We start from the raw sequence: 23,552 nt of genomic DNA, 5'->3' as shown, positions 1-23,552 counted from the left end.
TGTACATGTGGATTGTACATGCGTTTTTCCTGCCAGGGACATGCGGATGTGAAGCGTTCTTCACTTGCATTTCAGCATGCGGGTTGACAAGCGCTTTCCAAGCGATTTTAGCATCACTTGGAAAGTGCTTGTCAACTTGGTCACACTATATAAATCCATGCAAACGGCATGGATTTATATACTGTGACCGAAAGAATGGTAAAAAAGACAAAAAATAAATATATACTTACCCTCTGATGGCCCCCGCAGTCTTGCTTCCCTCCGTTCTCCCTTGCCGGCAGCGGTACACTGAAGGACCTGCCGACGTCAGCGTCGTGTGACCCGTCACATGACTCTGATGTCAGCGCAGGTCCTTCAGTCCATCGCGAACTGCCGGCATGCGAGGAGGAGCGCAGCGCGGGCCGCCAGAAGGTAAGTATATATTTATTTTTAATTTTATTCTTTTTTTTTCACAGTTTCTATGGTACCCGGGTCCGGAGGAGAGTCTCCTCTCCTCTAGACCTGGGTACCATCCGCACATTAGAACACATGGAATGCGCATCTACATATACGGTGATGTGTAATCCATGCGATCTAATGCAAGTCAATGGCGGCGAAAACGCAGCATTTCCGCAAAATAATTGGTAGTGCTGCTTTTTTTTCCGCAATGATAATCCGCAGCGGAAATTTCCGCAGCATGTGCACAGCACATGCGGATTATCATTGGGAAACATGGCAGGCCTTCTACCATGCTTTTTTTAAGCATTTCTGCAGTGTTTTTGCCGCTGCGGAAATGCTTAAAAAAACGCATCGTGGGCACACAGCCTAAAAGTCACTTGTCAGAATCACTTGTCAAAATCACTTGTCAAAATCACTTGTCAGAATCACTTGTCAGAATCACTCGTCAGAATAACTCGTCAGAATAACTCGTCAGAATCACTCGTCAAAATCGCTCGTCAGAATCGCTCATAAAATCACTCGTCAGAATCACTCGTCAGTATCACTCGTCAGTATCACTCGTCAGTATCACTCGTCAGAATCACTCGTCAGTATCACTCGTCAGAATCGCTCATCAAAATCACTTCTCAAAATCACTTGTCAGAATCACTCATCAGAATCACTTCTCAAAATCACTTCTCAAACAGGGTATTTAGCCTCATCATTCTGATGTTTGATTTTGATATCTGATCATGTCCTAAAATGGACACTATACCGGGGACTTTAAGCAGAGACCATACTAGTATGGTGTGGCCCCCAGCAGGCTTTTCCTTGCCCAGCTCCAGTTGATTGACAGATCTCTCCGATGTGAGTACATAATAAGATACCTGTCAATGAACTAGAGTGGTGCGGGAAGAAGTTGTCCAGGGGCAGCATCACACTAGTCTCATCTCTGCCTGTAGTCTTCACACTATGTTCTCTCTGAAGCACCAGAGCGTTTCAGAGCTAAACATACCTGGCTGCAGTCAGGCTCTGATTCATGATGTTTATGTTTTGGACAGTAGAAATTGAGTGACAGGTTCCCTTTAAAAATTAACATTTTATACAGACTTTGGTTGCATAGAAAAACTATGTTCTTTAAACATCATAACGGTTGAATAACACATTTTATGCCAGTGTAATATATGTTTTATGGTACATTCCCCCAAGATCATCGCTCTGCAGAATATCTGTGACAAAATCGTCTAAAGTAAATAACATTGCAAATTTTGTTCCTGAGTCTGACATGTCTGCACTGCAAAAGGAGAATTAGATAGTGAAATCTGAAGCATGAATTGACATGCTGGAGAATTCAATTTTGGAGCAACTGTCTAATTACTCTGCAGGTTTTTTTCTCCAGTGGATAAATGAGGTTTTGTGAAATATCATTCACATTGCTGCCACTGTAAAACATAGTGGATTTACTTCACAAAAATCCATTGCAGAAAATAAACTGCCTACTTGCCACATGGGAATGTACCCTTAGCCCCTTTTCACCATATGTACTTCCCACAAATGGACGTACCGGTATGACATGGCGATTATACAGGCGCAAGAACTGTGCCCACATGACAGCCTCTCAGAACTCAACTTAATTGAAAGCCGAGCTCTGGTTATCACAACCAGGGCCGGTGCCTGCACCACCTCTGGCTGTTTAACCCTCTAGATGCCACATTCACAGCATTTAGAAGGCTAGGAGATGGAGGGGGGCCCCTCTCTCACCTGATCGGACCCCCAGTGTTGTGATCTCAGGGGCCCGATGGTTGCCATGATAGCAGGAGGTCAAATAATGACCTCCTAGCCTGCCAGCTACAATGTCCTATTAGGACATGCCAGGAGCATGGTTTAAGGCTATGTGCCCACGTTGCGGACCTGAAGCATATTTTTTACGCTTCTCCCTGGCGGGAAAATCGCATGCGGATATTACATGCGGTTTTCCCGCCAGGTAGAAGCGTTTGTGAGGCGTCTTTGCATGCATTTCCGCATGCGGGTTATCAAGCACTTCTCCAAGCATCACTTGGAAAAGTGCTTGACAACTTGTTCAGAATGGTAAAAAATAAAAAAATAAACTTTATACTCACCTTCTGATGCATTCTCTGCCCCGTCCGGAGTCTTGAGCGGCTCACGCTGTTGTGTGCAGGACCTGCGGTGACGTCATTGAGTCATGTGGTGGGTCACATGACTCAATGACGTGGCAGGTCCTTCAGACAACAGCGCGACGGAGGGAAAACATCAGAAGATAAGTATAAACTTTATTTTATTCTTTTTTTCACAGGTTCTTTGGTACCCAGGTCTGGATGAGAGTCTCCTCTCCTCCAGACTTGGGTACCATCCGCACATTGATTCCGCAGCGCTTCCGCAAAATTAATGAACATGCTGCGGATTTTTGACTGCAGCATATACGCTGCGGAAAAATCCGCAGCATGGGCATTGACATTGCGGAATGCCATTGGGGACCATGGGGTGCGGATCTACATGCGTTTTTCAAGCGTTTACGCTGCGGAAATTCCGCAGCATATACGCTTGAAAAACGCTACGTGGGCACACAGCCTAAAAGGTGTTTTGGCAGTGTAAGGCTGTGTGCCCACGTAGCGTTTTTCAAGCGTATATGCTGCGGAATTTCCGCAGCGTAAACGCTTGAAAAACGCATGTAGATCCGCACCCCATGGTCCCCAATGGCATTCCGCAATGTCAATGCCCATGCTGCGGATTTTTCCGCAGCGTATATGCTGCAGTCAAAAATCCGCAGCATGTTCATTAATTTTGCGGAAGCGCTGCGGAATCAATGTGCGGATGGTACCCAAGTCTGGAGGAGAGGAGACTCTCCTCCAGACCTGGGTACCAAAGAACCTGTAAAAAAAAAAATAAAATAAAGTTTATACTTATCTTCTGATGTTTTCCCTCCGTCGCGCTGTTGTCTGAAGGACCTGCCACGTCATTGAGTCATGTGACCCACCACATGACTCAATGACGTCACCGCAGGTCCTGCACACAACAGCGTGAGCCGCTCAAGACTCCGGACGGGGCAGAGAATGCATCAGAAGGTGAGTATAAAGTTTATTTTTTTATTTTTTACCATTCTGAACAAGTTGTCAAGCACTTTTCCAAGTGATGCTTGGAGAAGTGCTTGATAACCCGCATGCGGAAATGCATGCAAAGACGCCTCACAAACGCTTCTACCTGGTGGGAAAACCGCATGTAATATCCGCATGCGATTTTCCCGCCAGGGAGAAGCGTAAAAAATATGCTTCAGGTCCGCAACGTGGGCACATAGCCTAACACTGACAGGTCCACAATGTATTTCAGTACATGTGTAATTCAATAATAATAATAAATAACAATAATTTTTATTTCTATAGTGCCAACCTATTCCACAGTCATTTACAATTCAGAGGGGACTTAAACAGACAATATCAGACATTACAGAGTAACTCATAATCTGACAGATACCTAGAGGAGTGAGGGCCCTGCCCACAAGCTTACAATCTATGAGGAAATAGGGGAAACATGAAAGGTAAATGTTAAAAAGTGCTTGTTTTGTAAGGTCCAGCCATCAATATAATAAATAGGATATTCAAATAATGCTGGTCACCGGACAGTATCTGTACAAGTACAGGTACAGAGTACTATTAAGTGCATGGAGGGCATGTAAACTGATGGCACAATGGATCCGATTTGGAGGAAAATTTTGGAGGATAAAAACGAGAATAGTTAAATGAGTGAGGCCAGGTGATTGGCCAGTCTAAAGAAATGCATTTTTAGGGAACGCTTAAAACTGTGGGTATTGGAAATTAATCGAATTGTCAGGGATACTGCATTCCAGAGAATTGGCACAGCACATGGGAAGTCTTGGAGACGGGAATGGGAGGTTCAGATTATTGAGGATGTTAGTCTGCGGTCATTAGTGGAACGGAGAGAACAGATAGTGTGGTAGACAGAAATGAGGGCAGAGATGTATAGTGGTGCAGAACTTTTGAGAGCTTTGTGGGTGAGAGTGATCTATAGCGGATGGGTAACCAGTGCAATGACTGGCACAAGGTGGAGGCATTGGTGTAATGGTTGGACAGGAATTTGAGCCTCACTGCTGCATTCAGGATGGATTGAGAGGGGGAAAGTTTGGCAAGAGGGAGACCGATTAGTAGAGTTGCAGTAGTCAAAACGAGAATGAATAAGAGTTTTTGCAGAATCAAAGTTAAGAACTGGTCAAATTCTAGAGATGTTTTCGAGGTAGAGGTGACATGAGCAAGCAAGTGATCGAATGTAGGGAGTGAAAGAAAGATCTAAGTCAAATAATGCCCCAAGACAGCAGGCGTGCTGCTGGGAATTATGGTAAAACCACACAAGGAAATGGCAATATCGAGTTTAGGAAGGTGTGCCAGAGTCACTGGTATGATATACAAGGGGAGTTATGTGTCACTCAGCTTGCTCTCCTGTGTGAACTGAAACCTACTAAATTTCTGCCAGCATGTTTTATGCAGTTTTATGGGAATGGCAGAGGTTCTGGCGCCATATTTGTTGGGTGAACCCCAAAAGGCACATTACGACTTGGCACTGCAGGATGCCAAGGAATATGCTAAGCTAAAGAGAGAGATCTTGGCATGCCTGGGAGTGAATATGACAGTGAGAGCCCAACGAGTCCACCACTGGGCATACACCAGCGACAAACCCCCTCGCTCGTTGATGTTTGACCTACTGCATCTCGTTCAGAAGTGGTTTCAGCCAGAGTCTTCCACTCCGGGCCAGATGGTCGAGTGGGTAGTGATTGATAGATTCGTGCACTCCCTTCCCAAGTCGGTACAGACTTGGGTTGCCCAGAGCGATCCCAAGAACGCAGATGACTTCATCGGCCTGGTAGAGAGGTACCAGGTGGTTGAGAAATCCCTTGGGAAACTGGATATAGTCACTTCCCCATACTGGGATACCCAAAAAGGGGTGGGTTCACCACTGAAGGGGTCTAGAGCCACCATTGGGGGGCGTCCCACTCCCACTGAAGGTGCCACAAGGACTGTTGCTACATACAGTATAGTCTGTTGGCGGTGTCACAAGCCTGGACACGTAGCCGCCCGGTGTCATATGTCCCCTGAGCCCATGGACTGCAGCCTAGGCAGATGGGGCTCCTATTATTTCTTATCCAGCCTGCAGTGTGGACAGTCGACCCGGCGAGGAGCCGCAGGCGTGTGCCGTGTCCATCAATGGAGTAAAGGTGGTTAGATTATTGGACTCTGGGTGTCTGGTGACCTTAATCAGAGCTACCCTTCCCCACCAGTTGGTCCCTTCCAAAACTGTGGACTTTCAGTGCATCCATGGGGACGCCAAGGACTACTCCGTGGCCACAGTGACAGTGGGAACAGATTGTGGTGCCCAGTCCCACGAGGTCGGGGTGTTCAAGGACCTGATACATCCCGTCATACTGGGCCATGATTTTTCTTTGTTTTGGGACTTGTCAGGAAGGGAACCGGACTAAGTAGTGTGGGTAAAAAAAAGGTTCCTGGAGAAGAACCCTCGACGAAGTCTCAAGCGGATGAGTTCCCACTATGCGTCCTTGCCAGCGATGAGGGTGAGACGGTGACCAAAGAGGCCGACCTCCCTGAGTTAGATGTGTCTGGAGAGAACTTTGGGACTGCTCAAGTTCGGGACCTGACCTGAAAGGGGGCGCTTGACCAGGTTACTGTATGTAATGGGGTTGCCCAAGAGGTGGGGGCGACACCAGGTTCCCCCACTTTGCAGTTCAGGGCGAGTTGTTATATCGGGTGGCCAAACTAAGGGGTGGTGAGATAGTGGAACAACTGTTAGTGCTGGGACCATACAGACGGAGGGTACTGGATCTGGCCCATTCACATATTCTGGGGGGACACCAAGGGGTCAAGAAAACTCAGGAGAGGATTTTAAGATGGGTGTTACTGAGAAATTTTCAACTATTGTAGGCCCTGCTCCATCTGCCAAATAATCGCTCCCTCTTTCCACTTCCGTAGTCCATTAGTTCCACTACCGGTGATAGAGATCCCCTTTGAGAGGATTGCTATGGACCTAGTAGGGCCCTTAGTCAAATCATGCATGACGGAGCATGTTCATGAAAGCAAAGGTGCCGATTTTCTGATTTACTTTACATATTGGACATGATGTGGGTTGATTTATACGTGCACGGCTTTCCGGCTCCAGACGGCACTAGAGGTGCCAGCAGGCACTGGTCCGCAACATGAACACAGGAGCACCAGTGGCCCCAAATGCCTTACAAGCTGGGAAGGAGAACGTGAACACATTTTTTCTCGACTATGATCAAAAAGACACAATGGAAACCATCAGTACCAAGACGCTAGAATATAAACTTACAAATCTAGCTGAGAAGGAAGTTGGATCATTTTGGACAAACAACTCCTTAAAGTCCTACTTAGAGTGTGGGGGCGGGTCCCAAGAGGCCTGCGGGTTTGTAAAGAGCTCACACATTTCCAAGGGAGTAAAGACTTCACAGCTGCATGGGAGAATGTTTTACTTCGCAGTTCTCAAGAACTACTTAAATTGATGTAGGAAGAGAATAACAGGAATTACTAGAATATTATTGTTGATTTAGAAAAGGTGAAAAATGAATTAAAAACTCGATTTACTGATGCACAATGGAATGCATTTAATAAGAAATTGAACAAGAAACTGATAGTAATACAAACAGAAATTAAGCAAAGGAAACAAGACAAATTTATCAGGGATAAGGCTGATTTTGAATACGGAAAAATATTTACATGGCAGAATAATATTCAAAAGAACAATAAATATCCCTTTCATGCAAATACGAATCCATGTTACAAGAGGAGATATAACAACAAAAAAGACCTCAAAAGGAGTACTGGACCACTGACTCCGATTCAAGTGTATATGAGGAGTTTGGCTCTAATCCTGACATTAGCAGTGCTGACCCTTTGGAATGCAATGCAGCGGGCCTGTTCAATGAAAAATAATTAGCAGGGGCGGCAGGAAACAGTTCCTACGAAATCAGCTGCAAAAGAAAGCAGGTTTCATGGAGATAGAACCTACTGATGGCCTCAAAGTCATTAATCTCACAGATAAATCTTTGGATGAAGACGTATTATCTCTATTATCAAAGGGACTTAATTATTGCATCCCGGAAAGCTTTGATTACACAGAGTTTGAAACAGACATGTTTAAATCTATAAAAAAAAAATACATATTTTTAAGTCATTTGCCTCGTCTGCACAAACCATTAGAAGTCCCCCTGAAGGAGAGACTCCATGTACTATAGGTCCAATGGGGTTTATAGCTGGTAAACCAGATACGTCTCTAGCAACAATAAGAAAAGATGCCTTATTACTTGTAAGTTTAACTGAGGAAGAAGCTGTGCAAGCCGATTGTTCTCCAGTATCCCTTCATCCGGAGCCTTTTACTGGAGGCTTAAAATCTTCATATACGCCTCCAGTCACTCCGGGAAACGTTATTGATATTTTTCACGATAAGGTTTTAAGAGATGTAAAAGCCCTAATTTATCCTCGATTCCCCAAAAATTTAACTTCAGGAGAAACAAAAGCTTTAACTCTATAAAGGAGCTGGGAAGATGTGGTGGTCCGGGAGGCGGACAAGGGTGGCAACCTTGTCTTGCTCACCCAGGACTACTACTATCAGGAAGCTATGAGACAATTGATGGACACCCGTACTTATCAAAAATTAAAGGTTGATCCAAAGCATAAATTTATGAGGGAATTACAAAGTTTTTTGAGAAGATATGTAGAGCAGGGTTTAATCACAAATAAAATCTCTGAGAAGTTGTATTCTGAGTTTCCCAGGAAGCCTCATTGGAACTTCATTCCAAAAGTTCATACGTATATTACCCAGCCCCCAGGACATCCCATTATATCTGGAATAGGTTCGTTGACCGAATCTTTATCCAATGATATGGAATAGCTACTCAAACCACTCTTAAAATCGATTCCATCTTATGTAAAAGATACCAGTGCCTTTTTAGAGGTTCTTAAAGATTTAATTTGGCAGGACGGGTTCACATTACTATCTATTGATATAGAGCGTTTGTATACTAGAATCCCGCAAGGGATAGGGGCAGAAGCTATCAAATCTATTATAGTTAACACGGATATCAGCTCTAATGTGATAGAAGGGGTTATATTCAGTCTAACACTTAATGCATTCCAGTTCATGAACGAATGGTTTGTGCAACAAAATGGAACCGCAATGGGGACGCCGGTAGCTTGGACTTTTGCAAACTTGTTCCTCGCATCAATTGAAGAAAGATATATATACACTCCATCCAATACATATCTGAGGTATATTAGATTATACCTCAGATATGTCGATGATATCTTTATAGTATGGTCTGGGATAAAAGAATCCTTTTAGGAATTTGTAAAATATTTGAATATTAGTAATGATATGAAAGTGGTTTTCACCTCATGTTTTGGGGGAACTAACTTGGATTTTTTGGATGTTAGGATAAATATAGAGGATAATACTATCAAAACAGAAGTTTTTTCTTCTGCAAATGCTTTACTCCATTATAACAGCATTCATCCAGCTTATATGAAGAATTCATCACTATATAGTCAGTTCCTAAGATTAAAACGCATAAATTCACATGAAAATTGTTTTCTAGAACAAGCCAAAGAACTAAAATACAGATTTGCAAGAAGGGGGTACCCTAAAAGCGTTCTTGATAGAGCTCTTCATAGAGCCAATGACTTTGGTTTAAATAATCAATCAGAACGAATTCAGAGAGAACAAAAAGAAAATAAGTTAATTTTCAATTTTAAGTATAGCGCTATGGACAGGGCAATTAGTTCAGCCATACATAGAAACTGGCATCTCTTGAAAGGTGATGATGCATTAGTTGAAATTGCAGAAAGGGGTCCTATAATATCCTGTAGACGCACTCACAATTTGAGAGATATTTTAGTGCAGAACAGATTAAAAAAAGTGTCAAAAAATTGGCTAGACACAGATTCCCCAAAGGACAATTTTAAATGTGGCCACTGTAATTATTGCCAGTTTCATTCAACAGACAAATTGATTAAATTGGGTAGTATGACACACATGGTCCGTCAATTCATTTCATGCCGCACCAAATTTGTAGTGTATGTAACTACATGCCCTTGCAGCTTTTATTATGTGGGCAAAACGATCCGCCCCCTTTTTGTAAGATTCAGCGAACATTATAGATCTATTCTGACAAAAATGGGTTCCAAAAGACTGATTCAGCATAAATGGGAATGCCATGCTGGCGATTCAGAGTGCTGCGTTTTGCCGGTTTAGAGCAGGTCCACTTACCGGCACATGGCGGGGATCACAATAAACTCCTTCTCAGGAGAGAGGCATGGTGCACTTGCAAGCACTGGGTCCGATGGGTCTAAATGACCGCCTAGAAATGTCTGTTTTTCTCTAAAAATACCACCACTATTGTATATCTTGGTACTTTTCTGGATTGTTTTTAATGTTTTTCATTTCACAGCGGTATGGGGATGTGTGATTAGTTACAGAGTGTGACGAATTCTGGGTATATACCAGTTAAATATGGTCACTATCGTCATTTCCCCTATACCTGCTTGACACGTTGAAGCGCTCAGAGGCGCGAAACAGCCGTCGTCGGCACAAGTGTTACACGTGTACGCCCCAGCTTTTTGTTATTTTAATGCAACAATAAAGAAGTAAGTTTTACAAGAACCGGTGAGTGCGTTCTATCTTCTTTTGACACCTTTAGTCAAATCAGTCCGAGGCTACCAATACATTCTGGTGATCATGGATTATGCGACCTGCTATCCAGAAGCAGTGCCGCTAAGAAACTCATCGAGTAAATGTATAGCCTGGGAACTTGTTCATATATTTGCCAGGACCGGTCTGCCAAAGGAAATCTTAACATACCAAGGGACCCTGTTTATGAGCAAGGTCCTCCAGATTACCCAGCTGCTAATCTCTGTGTACCATTCGCAGACAGACGGCTTAGTAGAACGCTTTAAAAGGACCCAAGAAAGTCGTGGAGAAGGATGGACATGTCTGGGACTACCTGCTGCCCTTCCTGCTCTTCTCGGTAAGGGAGGTCCCACAAGACTCTACGGGTCTTTCTCTGTTCGAGCCCCTATATGGACGACATCTGCGAGGGCTCCTGGATATCGCTAAGGAAACCTGGGAAGCCAAGGTTATGCCACACCGGAGCATCATTGAACATGCCGCCCAGATGCAGGCAGGAATAGTGAAAGTGATGCCAATCGTGAAAGCGCATCTCCTCCAGGCGCAGGAAGCCCAAGCAAGGGTCTATAACTGATCAGCGAGGCTGAGCCAGTTCCAGCCTGGGGACCATTTTTTGGTGCTAATCCCTACAGTCGAGAGAAAGTTCCTGGCCAAATGGCAAGGTCTGTACGAGGTGGTGGAGAAAGTCAGCGAAGTTAATTATAAAGTCCACCAGCCTAGCCGAAGAAAGCCGCACCAAGTATACCATATGAACTTGCTCAAGCCGTGATGGGGCTGGGAACCTGTGGAAACTCCTGCCCGAAGGCAAGGTGGAAGGAGCAACAGTGTCGAGAACTACTACAGTGGAATCGTGACCTGTTCTCACAGTTGCCAGGGCATACTCAGGTGGTAGAGCATGATGTACTGATGGAGCCACATGTAAGAGTAAATGTGAAGCCATACCGGATTCCGGATGCACGCCGGGAGGTGATCTCTGACAAGGTGAAGAGGATGTTAGACCTCGCTATGATAGAGGAGTCAAAGAGTGGATGGTCAAGCCCAATCGTCCTCATACCAAAACCCAATGAAGAGTGGAGGTATTGTAATGACTATTGCTGGCTGAATGAGGTCTCCAAGTGTGATGCCTACCCGATGCCCCGTGTCGACGAACTCATCAAGAAGCTTTTACCGGCAAGGTACATCACCACTCTTGAGCTGACGAAGGGCTATTGGCACATCCCCATGTCCCAGACAGCCAAGGAGAAGACGGTTTTCTCGACACCTGATGGGTGCTTTCAATACACTTGGATGTCGTTCGGACTACAGGGGGCCCTAACCACCTTCCAGAGGGCTATGGATCGGATCCTAGCCCCACATAAGAAGTATGCCGCAGCATACCTTGATGACATTGTAGTCTTTAGCCCAGACTGGGCTAGTCATCTACGTAAACTACAGGCCATTCTGCATGCGCTGAGAAAAGTGGGATTTACTATAAATCCAAGAAAATGTGCCGTTGGGAAAGAGGAGGCCAAGTACATGGGCTATGTTGTCGGAAGAGACAAAATAAAGCCGCAAGTTAATAAAGTGGTGGCAATCCAGACCTGGCTGCAATCGCTCTACAAGAAGCAAGTGAGAGCGTTCCTGGGAATGGTGGGATATTACCGTTGGTTTATCCCAAATTTTGCCATGATGGCCGTGCCACTGATGGATCTCCTAAAAGGCACCAAATCAGCCATGGTGACGTAAGCAGCCGGTCCTGGTAGCACCAGACTTTAAGAAAGAGTCTGTGGTTCAGACAGACGCTTCAGAGGTTGGTCTAGGAGCCATACTCTCGCAAGAGATAAATGGGGAAGAACATCAAATTCTCTATCTAGGCTGGAAGCTTTCGTCCTGCGAGAAGAACTATGCAATAGTAGAAAAAGAGTGTTTAGCCATAAAGTAGGCCGTAGATATAATAATAATATTAATTTTTATTTATATAGAGCCAACATATTCCGCTGCACTTTACAATTAAGTACGGACATGTGCAGACAATATAAACAATACAATGAATCATATTTCAACAATTACATGAGGAGTGAGGGTCTTGCTCGCAAGCTTACAATATATATGGAAATGGGGGGACACACTAGGTAGAACATGGTCATCAGCCAGTATCTGTCTGTCTAAGGGCAGTTACCATGTGGTATTTGGAGCATGGAGGATGTAGAGACAGATGAATACGAAGGGGCAAATTAAGGTTAACATTTAGGAGGGAACAGGGAAGAGTTAGGTTGGTGAGTTGAGGTGATGGGTTTGTCTAAACAGATGAGTTTTTAAAGCACGTTTAAAGACATGGGGGCTAGATATGAGTTGGATCATTTGGGGCATTGCATTCCAGAAAACTGGTGCGGCACTAAGATATTACCTACTAGGCTGGAAGTTTAAGTTGGTGTCAGACCATGCCCCTTTGAGATGGTTGAGGGAAAAGAGGGGTAGAAATGCCAGGGTAACTAGATGGTTCCTAGCTCTTCAGGACTTTAACGTTCACGTAGAGCATAGGCCCGGGAAGTTACACGGGAATGCTGATGCCCTCTGTAGGATTCCCTGTCTGGTATCGGAAGGTGCCCAAACCCCCAGCTTTTGGCAGAGGAGGGAAATATGTGACAGAGTAACTGGTATAATATACAAGATGAGGTATGTGTCACTCAGGTTGCTCTCCTGTGTGAACTGAAACCTACTAAATTTCTGCCAGAATGTTATATGCTGGGGGTTAACTCTCTTAAAGGGTGTGGTTTTATGGGAATGGCAAAGAGGGTGGGAGGCCATTCCCCTACCTCCCCTCAGGGTGTGGCTGAGCAGGGTTAAATGTTCAGTCAGTTTTTTTTCTCTGTGTAGTGTGTGGTGTGGAGAGGGAAGTCTCACGTCTGTGTTAGGCTGAAGCCAGAGAGTAATACCAGAGGACTGGTGTTGCTGAGACTACACTGTGCTACCTGGAGCAGGCCAAGCTCCCGTAGGAAGTTTACCTGAACCGTGTGTCCTGTGTCTGCCTCTGGAGAGCCGTGAAAGTTGCTTTACCACAAATGTTAGTAGAGGGAGAAAACACAAGGAGTTCAGTTTTTGACAGACTCAATCTTAGATAGAGAGAAGACATGATGTTAGAGACAGCAAACAGACAATCACTGGATTTTTGTAGCAATGCAGGGGTAATGCAATGCATTATACAAGTGATCAAGGTAATAAAAAATAAAGTCCCACATACAGACTAAGTAAAAAAGTAAAATAAAAGTTTTAAAAAATGTGAAAATAGTTAAAAACAAATCATAAAATAAAAAATAAAAAAATATTATACTAATAAATACATATATTTATGTAAAAACAAAAATAATGGTGGCATAAAGGCTCTGTAAAAGAGAAATGACTACCCCCAAAAGAAATCCAGTGAAATCAGCGTTCTCATATCTAAATGTCCCCCCTCCCTGAGCCCCACAATGTACTTAAACAAAACTTAGTGTCCACTTGTTTATCAGTTCTGCAGCAATAAGAGCCCACTTAATTTATGGCGTGCGTTTCTTCAGAAGCACCAGCTAGGCACAATGTATGGGCACTACAATGTACTGGGCGCTACAGTGTACTGAGCACTACAATGTACTGAGCACTACAATGGCAGATTTGCAATTTTCACTCAACCACGTCCACTGCATGTTTGTTACTGGAAAACACATATTGAGTCAAAATCATCAATACACTTGTGCATAAATTCCCAAAGGGGTGTCATTTCCAAAATGGGGTCACTTGAGAAGGGATCATGTTCTTCTTAGGAGCTTTGTATATGGAGTCTGCAAACTATTCTAGGAAAAGCTGTACTCCAAGAGTCAAATAGCACTCTTTCCCTCATGAGCCCTGCCGTGTGGCTAAGCAGTACTGTACAGAGACATATGGGGTATTGCCACATCAGCAGAAAATGTATAACACATTTTGGTGCTATTTTCACCAATTTCCCCATGTGAAAAATGTAAAATCTGGGGCTTAAACAAAATATTTGTGGTAAAAATGAAATTATTTTTTCTTCACTGCCCAATCGTATAAAATTGTGTGCCACACCTGTAGTATGCTCACTGTACCCCTATATAAATTCATTGTGGGGTGCAGTTTGTAAAATGGGGTCATTTATTCGGGGGTCTCCTATATGGCATGTCAGGGGTTTCCGATAATGTGACATGGCATCCTCAAACCATTCCAGCAAAAGCCAAACTCCAGTATGTCGCTTCTTCCTTTGTGAGCTTAACACTGTGCCTCAAAAGTAGTTTTCAACCACATATAGGGTATTGGTAAACTTATGAGAAATTGCGTAACAAATTGCATCATTCATTTTCCCCTAATACCCTATTCTAAATGTAAAAACTTGGGGCCAAAGCAACATTTTATTGGAAAAGGTTTTACATTTTCCTTTATACAGCCCAATGTTATATAATTCTCCGAGTTGCTTGAGGGTTAAACATGCTCACAACAGCCCTAGATGAATTCCTTGAGAGTAGGGATGAGCGAACCAGAACTGTAAAGTTCGGGGTTCGTACTGGACACCTAGTGCTGAACACTGAACACAGAGTTTTCCTGGCGTTCAGATGCTCAATAATAAAGCTTGTTGAAAGGCTACAGCACAGCCAATAAACAAGCTTTTAAGTTGTGGGCACTTCCGGAGCTATCACAGCCATGCTGAGTATTGACATGCCTGTGATTGGCTGGCGCCACCTGTGAACCGGCCTGTATAACAGCCTTAGCTGGTTATTAAAAATAGGGGGACCCCACGTCATACCTTTGGGGGTCCCCCCATTTTTAATAACCAGCAAAGGCAAAGCAGACAGCTGAGGGCTGATATTAATACGCTGAGAAGGTCCATGAATTTAGGCCCCTTCCCAGCATAATAAGACCAGGTCACAGCTATCTGCTTTCCCTTGGCTGGTTATTACAAATAGGGGGGATTATTTTTGATTCTTTTATTATATGTTATTTTAAGTAATTTCCCTATCCACATTTGTTTGAAGGGCAATTGTCCTGCTCTTACCCCCATTTTGCTTCCTTTTTCAACCACCTAGCCCATACTACAACCATTTTACAGCCATTTTACAGCACCATAGTTCGGGCCCCCTTGACTTATATGGGGTTTAGGTCCAGGGTCAAGTTTGGGTCAAGTTCTGTTCTACCAAACCCGACGAACCCGAACTACCACGGGTCCGCTCATTCCTACTTGAGAGATGTGATTTCCAAAATGGGGTCATTTGTGGGGGTTTCTGCTGTTTTGGCATGTCAGGGGCTCTTCATATGTGACATGGCGTCCGTAATCTATTCCAGCCAAAATGGTGCTTCAAAATTCAAGTAGAGCTCCATCCCTTCCGAGCCTTGTCATGTGCCAAAATAGTATTTTTTTACGACCATATATAGTGTATCTTCGTACTCACGAGAAATTGAACAACGAATTGTGTGGTCCAATTACTCCTGCTTCTCATGTGAAAATGAAAAATTAAGGGCTAAAGCAACGTTTTTGAGGAAAAACTTAATTTTTCATTTTTTTATTCCGAAATAATATAAAATTCTTTAAACCACCTGTGGGTTCAATATGCTCATAACACCTCGTGTTGAATTTCTTGAGGGGTGTAATTTCCAAAATTAAATCAGTTGTTTCTACAGTTTTGGCACATCTGGCGCTCTACAAATGTGATATGGTGTCGGCAATCTATTTGAGTCTAAATTGTGCTCCAAAATTCACATAGGACTCCTTTCATCTTGAGCCCTGCTATTGGCCCAATCAGTAGTTTCTGACCAAACTGTTCAATCCATCATCCAATAATGGAAGGAGTATAGCACAAATGCAAACATACCAAGACATGGCCGTCCACCTAAACTGTAATCCCAAGACAGGAGAACTTACTAGAGAAGCAGCCAAAAGGCTCATGGTTACTGTGGAGGCCTTTGGAGGCCTGTGGAGCTGCTGCATAGATCCACAAGTCAGGTGGAAGAATCTGTCCACAAGACAACTATTAGTCGTATACTCCACAAATCTGGCCTTTATGAAAGAGTGGCAAGAAGAAAGCCATTTTGAATGCAAGTTATAAGAAGTACCTCTGCAATTTTCAAAAAGCCTTGTAGGGGACACAGCTAACATGTGGAAGAATGTTTTCTGGTCAGATGAGACCAAAGTAGACTTTTGTGGGCTAAATGCAAATTACTATGTGTGGCAAAAAGCTAACACATCACCCTGAAAAAAACCATACTTAGCATCAAATATGGTGGGGATGCTTTTTTTCAGCTGGGACAGGGAAGCTGGTCAAAGTTGATGGATGGAGCTAAATACAGGGCAATTTAGCAGGAAAACCTTTCAAAGTCTGCAAAAGACTTCACTTTCCAGTTCACCTTCCAGTTGGACAACCACCCAAAACATACTTCCAGAGTTACAATGGAATGGTTTAGATCAGTGTTTCCCAAACCCCATCCTCATGGCCCCCACAGGTCATGTTTTCAGGATCTCCTTAGTATTGCACAGGTGATTGAAGTATCATCAAGGCATCAGGAATTCTCTCACCTGTGCAATACTAAGGAGATCCTGAAAACATGACCTGTTTTCATGACATGGCAAATGTTATTTTTTAATTATTTTTAGTGGTATGACTATCTGTTTTAAGGGCATAAAAATTCTAAGTTCAAAAATTGTGAACATTTCCAAATTTTTATCAAATTTCCAATTTTCAAAAACCAGTCTTAGAATCACTGGGGCATGTTAAAGCATTTCAGATTTATTACACTGCATATGTAGATTTTTCAATATTTTACTATAGACTGTTAAGTAACATCTGAACACAGTGTTTTTAAACAAAACTTGCAAAATATTGCACCTAACAAAATATCATTCAAAGTGTGGGTAAGCACAGTGTGGGCAAACACAGTGTGCGAAACCAACCTTATACAGCAGTAGTTGTCCTATGTACTGTAATGAACAGAACGCTATGCATCTTCCAGGGCCTCATCATGGTGATTCAGTATTACATTATATACTTATTCTATAACTTTGTGTCAGTTACACAAGGATATAATTAGTTCATTCCAATGGAAGGCAATTGTTAGGTAAGATTTTGTGCTCGCAACAGTGTATACATCAGATGAGTGCTATCCGAGTGCTCCGATTTCACTTTGATATTGGATGACACTCACCCCTTCAAGTCTATGGGTGTGTGGAAAACATTAGACTGCACTCGGATGCCATCTGAGTGCAGTCCAATTATCGCAAACTCACAGAATGGAGAAGATGAAGAAATGTTGTTCTCCATCTTTTCTTCACAGTGTGCTCCGATTCTCTCATCCGAGAAAATTGGATCACAGTATGCTAACACTCGGATCAAACTCTGATGAAAATTTGATCAGAGTGCATTTGCATAATCAGCCCGATGATTTCAGATGGGAGACTACGTCCGCAGCCTGTGTGACAGTAGCTCTCTAAAACCTGCTTCACCTGTGTCTATGGCTATGTGCCCACGTTGCATAAATGAAGCAGAAAATTTCTGCTTCATTTCTGCAAGTCCTCTCCCGGAAAAACGCATGCGGAATTCCGCACGCGTTTATCGCGCATTTTTCGCGCGTTTATCACGCGTTTTCCACATGCGGAATTGCCTTGCGTTTTTTATGCATTGGACAAAGGCAATTCTGCTTGCGGAAATGCAAAATTAATTGACATGCTGCAGATTTTTGAACGCAGCATAAACGCTGCGGAAAAATCCGCAGCATGTGCATAGAACTTGCGGAATCCCATTGGGGACCATGGGGTGCGGGTTACCAAGCGTTTTATAAGCGTTTCCGCTGCGGAAATTCCGCATCAAAAACGCTTGAAAAACGCTACGTGGGCACACAGCCTTTGACTGAGGTCCCGAATTGAAAGCTGAAAAGGACATTACAGAGATCTCACAGTCCCAAATGAGATATTCTGTGATCAGGTAAGTTTAAACCAGCTTTGCTTAAATGTCATGGCCACATTTCAGCTGTGGTGTGGATTTTGTAGCACTTTTTGGTAATTTAAAGAAAAGACGCTGTTATTTTGCCATAGTTTTGAAAAACCTAAATAAACAGGACCTAGCTTCTTGTGATTTCATAACTGTATAAAGCGATAAGCTGTCTGCAGTTACCTGCATGGGAAACAGATATCTATCCCACCTGGTCACATATTTCCAGTTTGGTTTGGGTATTACTTATGTGATTCCATGAAGTCATCAAATAGATACTAGATGTAGGTATAAGTTATTATATCCAATAACTCATTCATTGCAAGAGAACAACAGCCATCATAATTCTTAAAAATTATTAATAAATAACAGCAATAAATTATAATAATCACAAAATAACAGCCATAAATAATAGAGTAATGTAATAAAACAAATGATATAACTCAGGGTAACGTGTGACATATACCACAGGTTATTCTATTTAGATTCGGCACTGCTGTAATTCTTGTCAATGTAATACTTTGTCTAATAAATGCTCTTACCTTCAGAAGACACTGATGAAATGGAGATTAGGAAATAGAGGGCTAGGGGGATGCTGTAGATCTTCATATCAATGGTAATAAGCACCTGGGCATAATACCTGTATTTCAATGACAAAATACATTATGACAAATAATAATAATCATAACAATACATCAATATAACAATCATAAAATAATGTCCATAAATCGAGTAATATAATTACAAAAATGATTAAACTCAGGCTAACACAAGTAACATGATATATACCATGAGTGATCATTTATTTTTTTTAAGTAGATACTAATAAAAGCATTTTTCCCACTCACCTTGCTTGGGAGATGTACAGTAAAAATTTGGCTGAGCAGAATATTTCTAAGCTTATATAGTCCTGGAAATATTGCATCTTTGTCAGACCAGTAAAAAAAACTGGAAAGTGGGTGTTGACTATTCACTTAATGAAAGTTGGCTTTCCACAAGTACTGGAAAATGTAGCAAAGTAGCTAGTATTGAGCAATATGGTGAATCACCTTTAACAAGTCAGCTTCTGAAATATTTCAGTAGTTCATTGATCAAAACTATGGATTTCCGTATCTGTAAAATTATGATATGGTAAAAAGAGCATTTTATTTCTTTAATTTTTGCAAATTTGCCCTCTTTTATTGATTCAAATTGACAGTTAATTTTTAATATGAGATTGCAAGAGTGAGTAAACCCAAAGTATAGTTTTAAGAAAAAAAAAAATATCCAGCTCCAAGTAGCTCTGTGTGAAAAAGTTAATCTGACTCCTACTTACTGAGAATGGGATTTAAATAAAAGATATTGTTGTTGGGGGGGATCTCTGATCTGTGCTCTCTTCCGTTTTGCCATCAAAAGAGGGATTGAATCCCAGCTTTAGGAACTTTTTTATTTTGGGTTAAAATTGTTCTTATTTTTTTCGGTAGAACAAAATATTAAAACAGCACATAGTTAGTATGTGCTAATATGAATGAATTACGAGGCTCTCGGGCACTATGTTACAGAAAACAAGAGCAGTAGGTTTCTGTAATTTCTCAATTATTTTATAGTCTACCTCATGCTTGTGTCTGTGATGGACTTGTAAAAGCACCAATTTAACATGGCAGCTGCTATAGTTAAAGGGAACCTGTCACCAGGTTTGCCTCATATAAGATATGGCCACCTCCTTTCAGCCCTCATATACAGCATTCTAATATGCTGCATATAAGCTCCCAATCCGGCCTGAAACAAAAGAAAACACATTTTATTATACTCACCTACGATGAGGTGGGGTCCGATGGACGCCGCTGGTCTAGGTCCAGTGCCTCCCTTTTTCTTACGATACCGTCCTCCTTCTATGCTTCGATGATGTCGATGACGCATCCTACATCATTAAAACAAAGTACTGCAGTGTGCATGCACCGGAAAAGGTCAAAGAGCCCGGGCACATGCACAGTTTAGTACTTTGCTCTGCCCTCGACAGGGCAGAGAAGTACGCCTGCACAGGAGCGCGATGCCGGGAACACTGTGTGGATAACGTAGGATGTGTCATCCACATGAAGCACAGAAGGAGGATGGCATCACAAGAAGAAGGGAGAAACCAGACCTTGACCAGCGACGCTCATCAGACCCAACCGCCCGTTAGGTGAGTATAATAAAATGTGTTTTTCTTTTGCTGCAGGCTGAATTGGAGGCATATATACAGCATATTAGAATGCTGTATATGAGGACTGAAAGGTAGCGGTCTTATCTGATATGTTTTTTTTGGGGGTCTGAGAAGTACTTTGGAATGACACCTTTCATTTCACCATATACTCGGCAAGGGGAAAAATTCCAAATGCGTTGAAATTGCAAAAAAAAGTGCAATTCCACAATAATTTTTGGGGTATTTAATTTATCATGTTCACAATATGGTAAAATTGACCTGCCAATATGATTCCCCACGTCAGTATCAGTAAGCAGATAAAAAAGTATGTTTTTTTTTTTTATTTAGGTGGAGAAAAAAATTCAGAAATTTGTAAAAAAAATCAAAGGCAGAGACACTACATTTAATGTACAAGTACGTTAAAGGTAGTGAAAAGATTAAAAAATTCATATCTAAATATATATTTATATATCTAGCATTTAATAAATTTCTGTTTGTATTAGCTTTATATGTTTCGCTCATAAAGGCAACGAGACAGGGTGTTGGCAGGCTTTGTTTAAAAACTGTTGAAGGCACTGAGAGCTGATTTAGGCTGTGTGCCCACGATGCGTTTTTTAAGCGTTTCCACAGCGGCAAAAACGCTGCGGAAACGCTTAAAAAACGCATGGTAGAAGGTCTGCCATGTTCCCCAATGATAATCCGCATGTGCTGTGCACATGCTGTGGAAATTTCCGCTGCGGATTATCATTGCGGAAAAAAACGCAGCACTACCAATTATTTTGCGGAAGTGCTGCGTTTTCGCCGCCATTGACTTGCATTAGACCGCATGGATTACGCATCACTGCATAAGTAGATGCGCATTCCATGCGTTCTAATGTGCGGATGGTACCCAGATCTAGAGAAGAGGAGACTTTCCTCCGGACCTGGGTACCATTGAAAACTGTAAAAAAAAAGAATAAAATAAAAAATAAATATATACTTACCTTCCGGCGGCCCGCGCTGCGCTCCTCCTCGCATGCCGGCAGTTCGCGATGGACTGAAGGACTTGCGCTGATGTCAGAGTCATGTGACGGGTCACGCGACGCTGACGTCAGCAGGTCCTTCACTCTACCGCTGCCGGCAGCCGGGACGGAGGGAATCAAGACTGCTGGGGCCATCGGAGGGTAAGTATACATTTATATTTTTATTCTTTGACATTCTCTCGGGTCACATTATATAAATCCATGCCGGTTGCATGGATTTATATAGTGTGACCAAGTTGACAAGCACTTTCCAAGTGATGCTAAAATCGCTTGGCAAGCGCTTGTCAACCCGCATGTGGAAATGCAAGTGAAGAACGCTTCACTTCCGCATGTCCCTGGCAGGAAAACGCATGTACAATCCGCATGTACAATCCGCATGCGTTTTTTTCTGCCAGGGAGATGCAGAAACGCTCAGGAAAAAATCCTGAGCATTTATGCATCGTGGGTGACTCGCCCCCTGGGCCGTGGGGCACTCGGATCCGGGCAATAGGGGAAACGATGGGAGTAGTAGTGGCAACCCGGTTCCGTGGCTCAGGGTGGTCAGGCCAGTGGTAGTCTGTTATGTGCTATTGATTATGTCCGACTACGCCACCCGTGGATTTGCGGTCAATAGGTACCGCCGCTGCAAGGCAGACCGCTGAGGCTGATGAGGTGTGCAGCTGGGATGGTGTGACTCCCCACGGGAAGAGTGCGACCCCAGGGCAGTGTAGTGGATGGTGGGAGTGATGGTAGTGGGAGTCCCAGTGCTGATAGTGCTGGAGGAGCAAGGAGCACACAGACAACAGGTTGCAGTCCAGGGTCTTTACTAAACAGGTAAACTGACCCACAAACAGTCCCAGCTAGGAGGGGATCGGGATGTCTGAGAGCAACGGGGAAATTGGCCCTGGTCAGGGTGAGGGTGTAGGCCTACCGTGCTTTCTGCGCTCCTTCTGGCTATCTCCTCTTTATAAGGTAACAGCCCACGTTTCCAAGCTTTCCGTGTATTCTCGCCTGTATGGCCTGCGACGTGGGTTCCTTTCTGCTCCCAGCCTTGTACGGCTTTACTGGTCCCTTCGGTTGTGGCAGGGCCTCCAGGCTTCGTAGGCCAAGGAATGTACAGTCCCTTGCGGACTGGTTCTCTGCTGGGGGATGTTCCCCTGACTAGAGAACCCCCCCCTTGCTCTCAGACACAGCTTTAATTACACTTGTGGCATCCAGGTAGGGTGACACATTCCCCCCTAGTGAAATTTAGTACTCCGGGACTAAACAATAAACAAAGACAATATGCACAACAATAAAACATTAATAGACAGACGACGCACAAATTGAGTTCTTTAGGTCACAGTGTGGCCTGTGACCGGGTGTCCATATCACCAAAACAACGGGGAGCCTTAACCAGGTGGGGGTCTGTCCTACCCCAAGTCCTTCACAGTCTTAGTTCATTCCTGGGTTAGGCTCCGAACGCAGTCCATACCAGGTCCCGGTTATAAAAAGTCCATAACCTGTCAGTCCTTACGGTAGCTGCAAGAAACTGAAACACTCTATTAATAAACATGCAGGTAACTTTGGCAAACATTTTAACATTTGGCAACAGGGTTATTTACAACCTTAGTACACTCTATATTCTCCAGCGAGTGGGTATCTGTCCCTTTGTGCTCCTGGTTGACCTCCTTAACCCACTGTCTGGTGGTGGACCAACCTGGCTTTCCCCACTAGCGTTAGGGGTACAGCTACCAGCTTTGTGTACAGGTAAGGCAGGCAGCTGTCTGTGGGTTCTTTGGCTTACCGCAGGCATGGCAGGCTCACTGTCAGCAGAGGGCTGACTCTCCTGGGCTGCTGGAACAGGCTCTTCTGCCTCTGGAACTGCTTGCTCCTCTTCACCTTCCGGCTCTGGTGTTGGTTGTTGCTGGGCCGGTTGCAGGAAATGCAGGACGGGTACCACTATAGCATCATTTATGCGAGTCCAGGACTGAGGGAACTCTCCGAGAATGGTGCTGATCATTTCTTCCTTGTCCGCTGCGGGTTCAAGGTCACTCTGATCCTCTTCTGCACTACGGAGTTGCTCGGGGCACGTTTTGAGGTGGTCTCTGGAGACGACACTAGTGGTTTCTCCTCCGTCCTTGGTGATCACGCACACCTTCGGGTTGTCGTGGTCAGACTGCAGTACGGTGTAGGGTTCCCTTTCCCACTGGTCGTCCAACTTATGTAGCCTTCTTTTTCGCTTTAGGACTTGCTCACCAGGTTCTAGGGGACCATCAGGGGCGTGTTGATTGAAGAGTCTTTCTTGCT

The 23,552-nt window shown here is 43.5% G+C and overlaps 1 protein-coding gene across 1 annotated transcript in view; it reads right to left on the bottom strand.

The window, feature by feature from the left end:
• Positions 1-18,710, bottom strand: part of PRG4 (proteoglycan 4) — a 200,575-nt gene extending 181,865 nt beyond the window's left edge. Inside the window, exon 1 of the mRNA XM_073642978.1 lies at positions 18,644-18,710. Coding sequence (XP_073499079.1) covers positions 18,644-18,710 — 67 coding nt within the window. The remainder of the gene's footprint in view (positions 1-18,643) is intronic.
• Between the last annotated feature and the right edge of the window lie 4,842 nt (positions 18,711-23,552).

This window comes from Phyllobates terribilis, unplaced genomic scaffold (genome assembly GCF_046119375.1).
Source record: "Phyllobates terribilis strain yellow unplaced genomic scaffold, ASM4611937v1 Scaffold_8__6_contigs__length_399053987, whole genome shotgun sequence".
NCBI classification, from domain to species: Eukaryota; Metazoa; Chordata; class Amphibia; order Anura; family Dendrobatidae; genus Phyllobates; species Phyllobates terribilis.
Note: the sequence above shows the minus strand (reverse complement) of the source record. Positions and strands in the feature narration are given on the sequence as shown.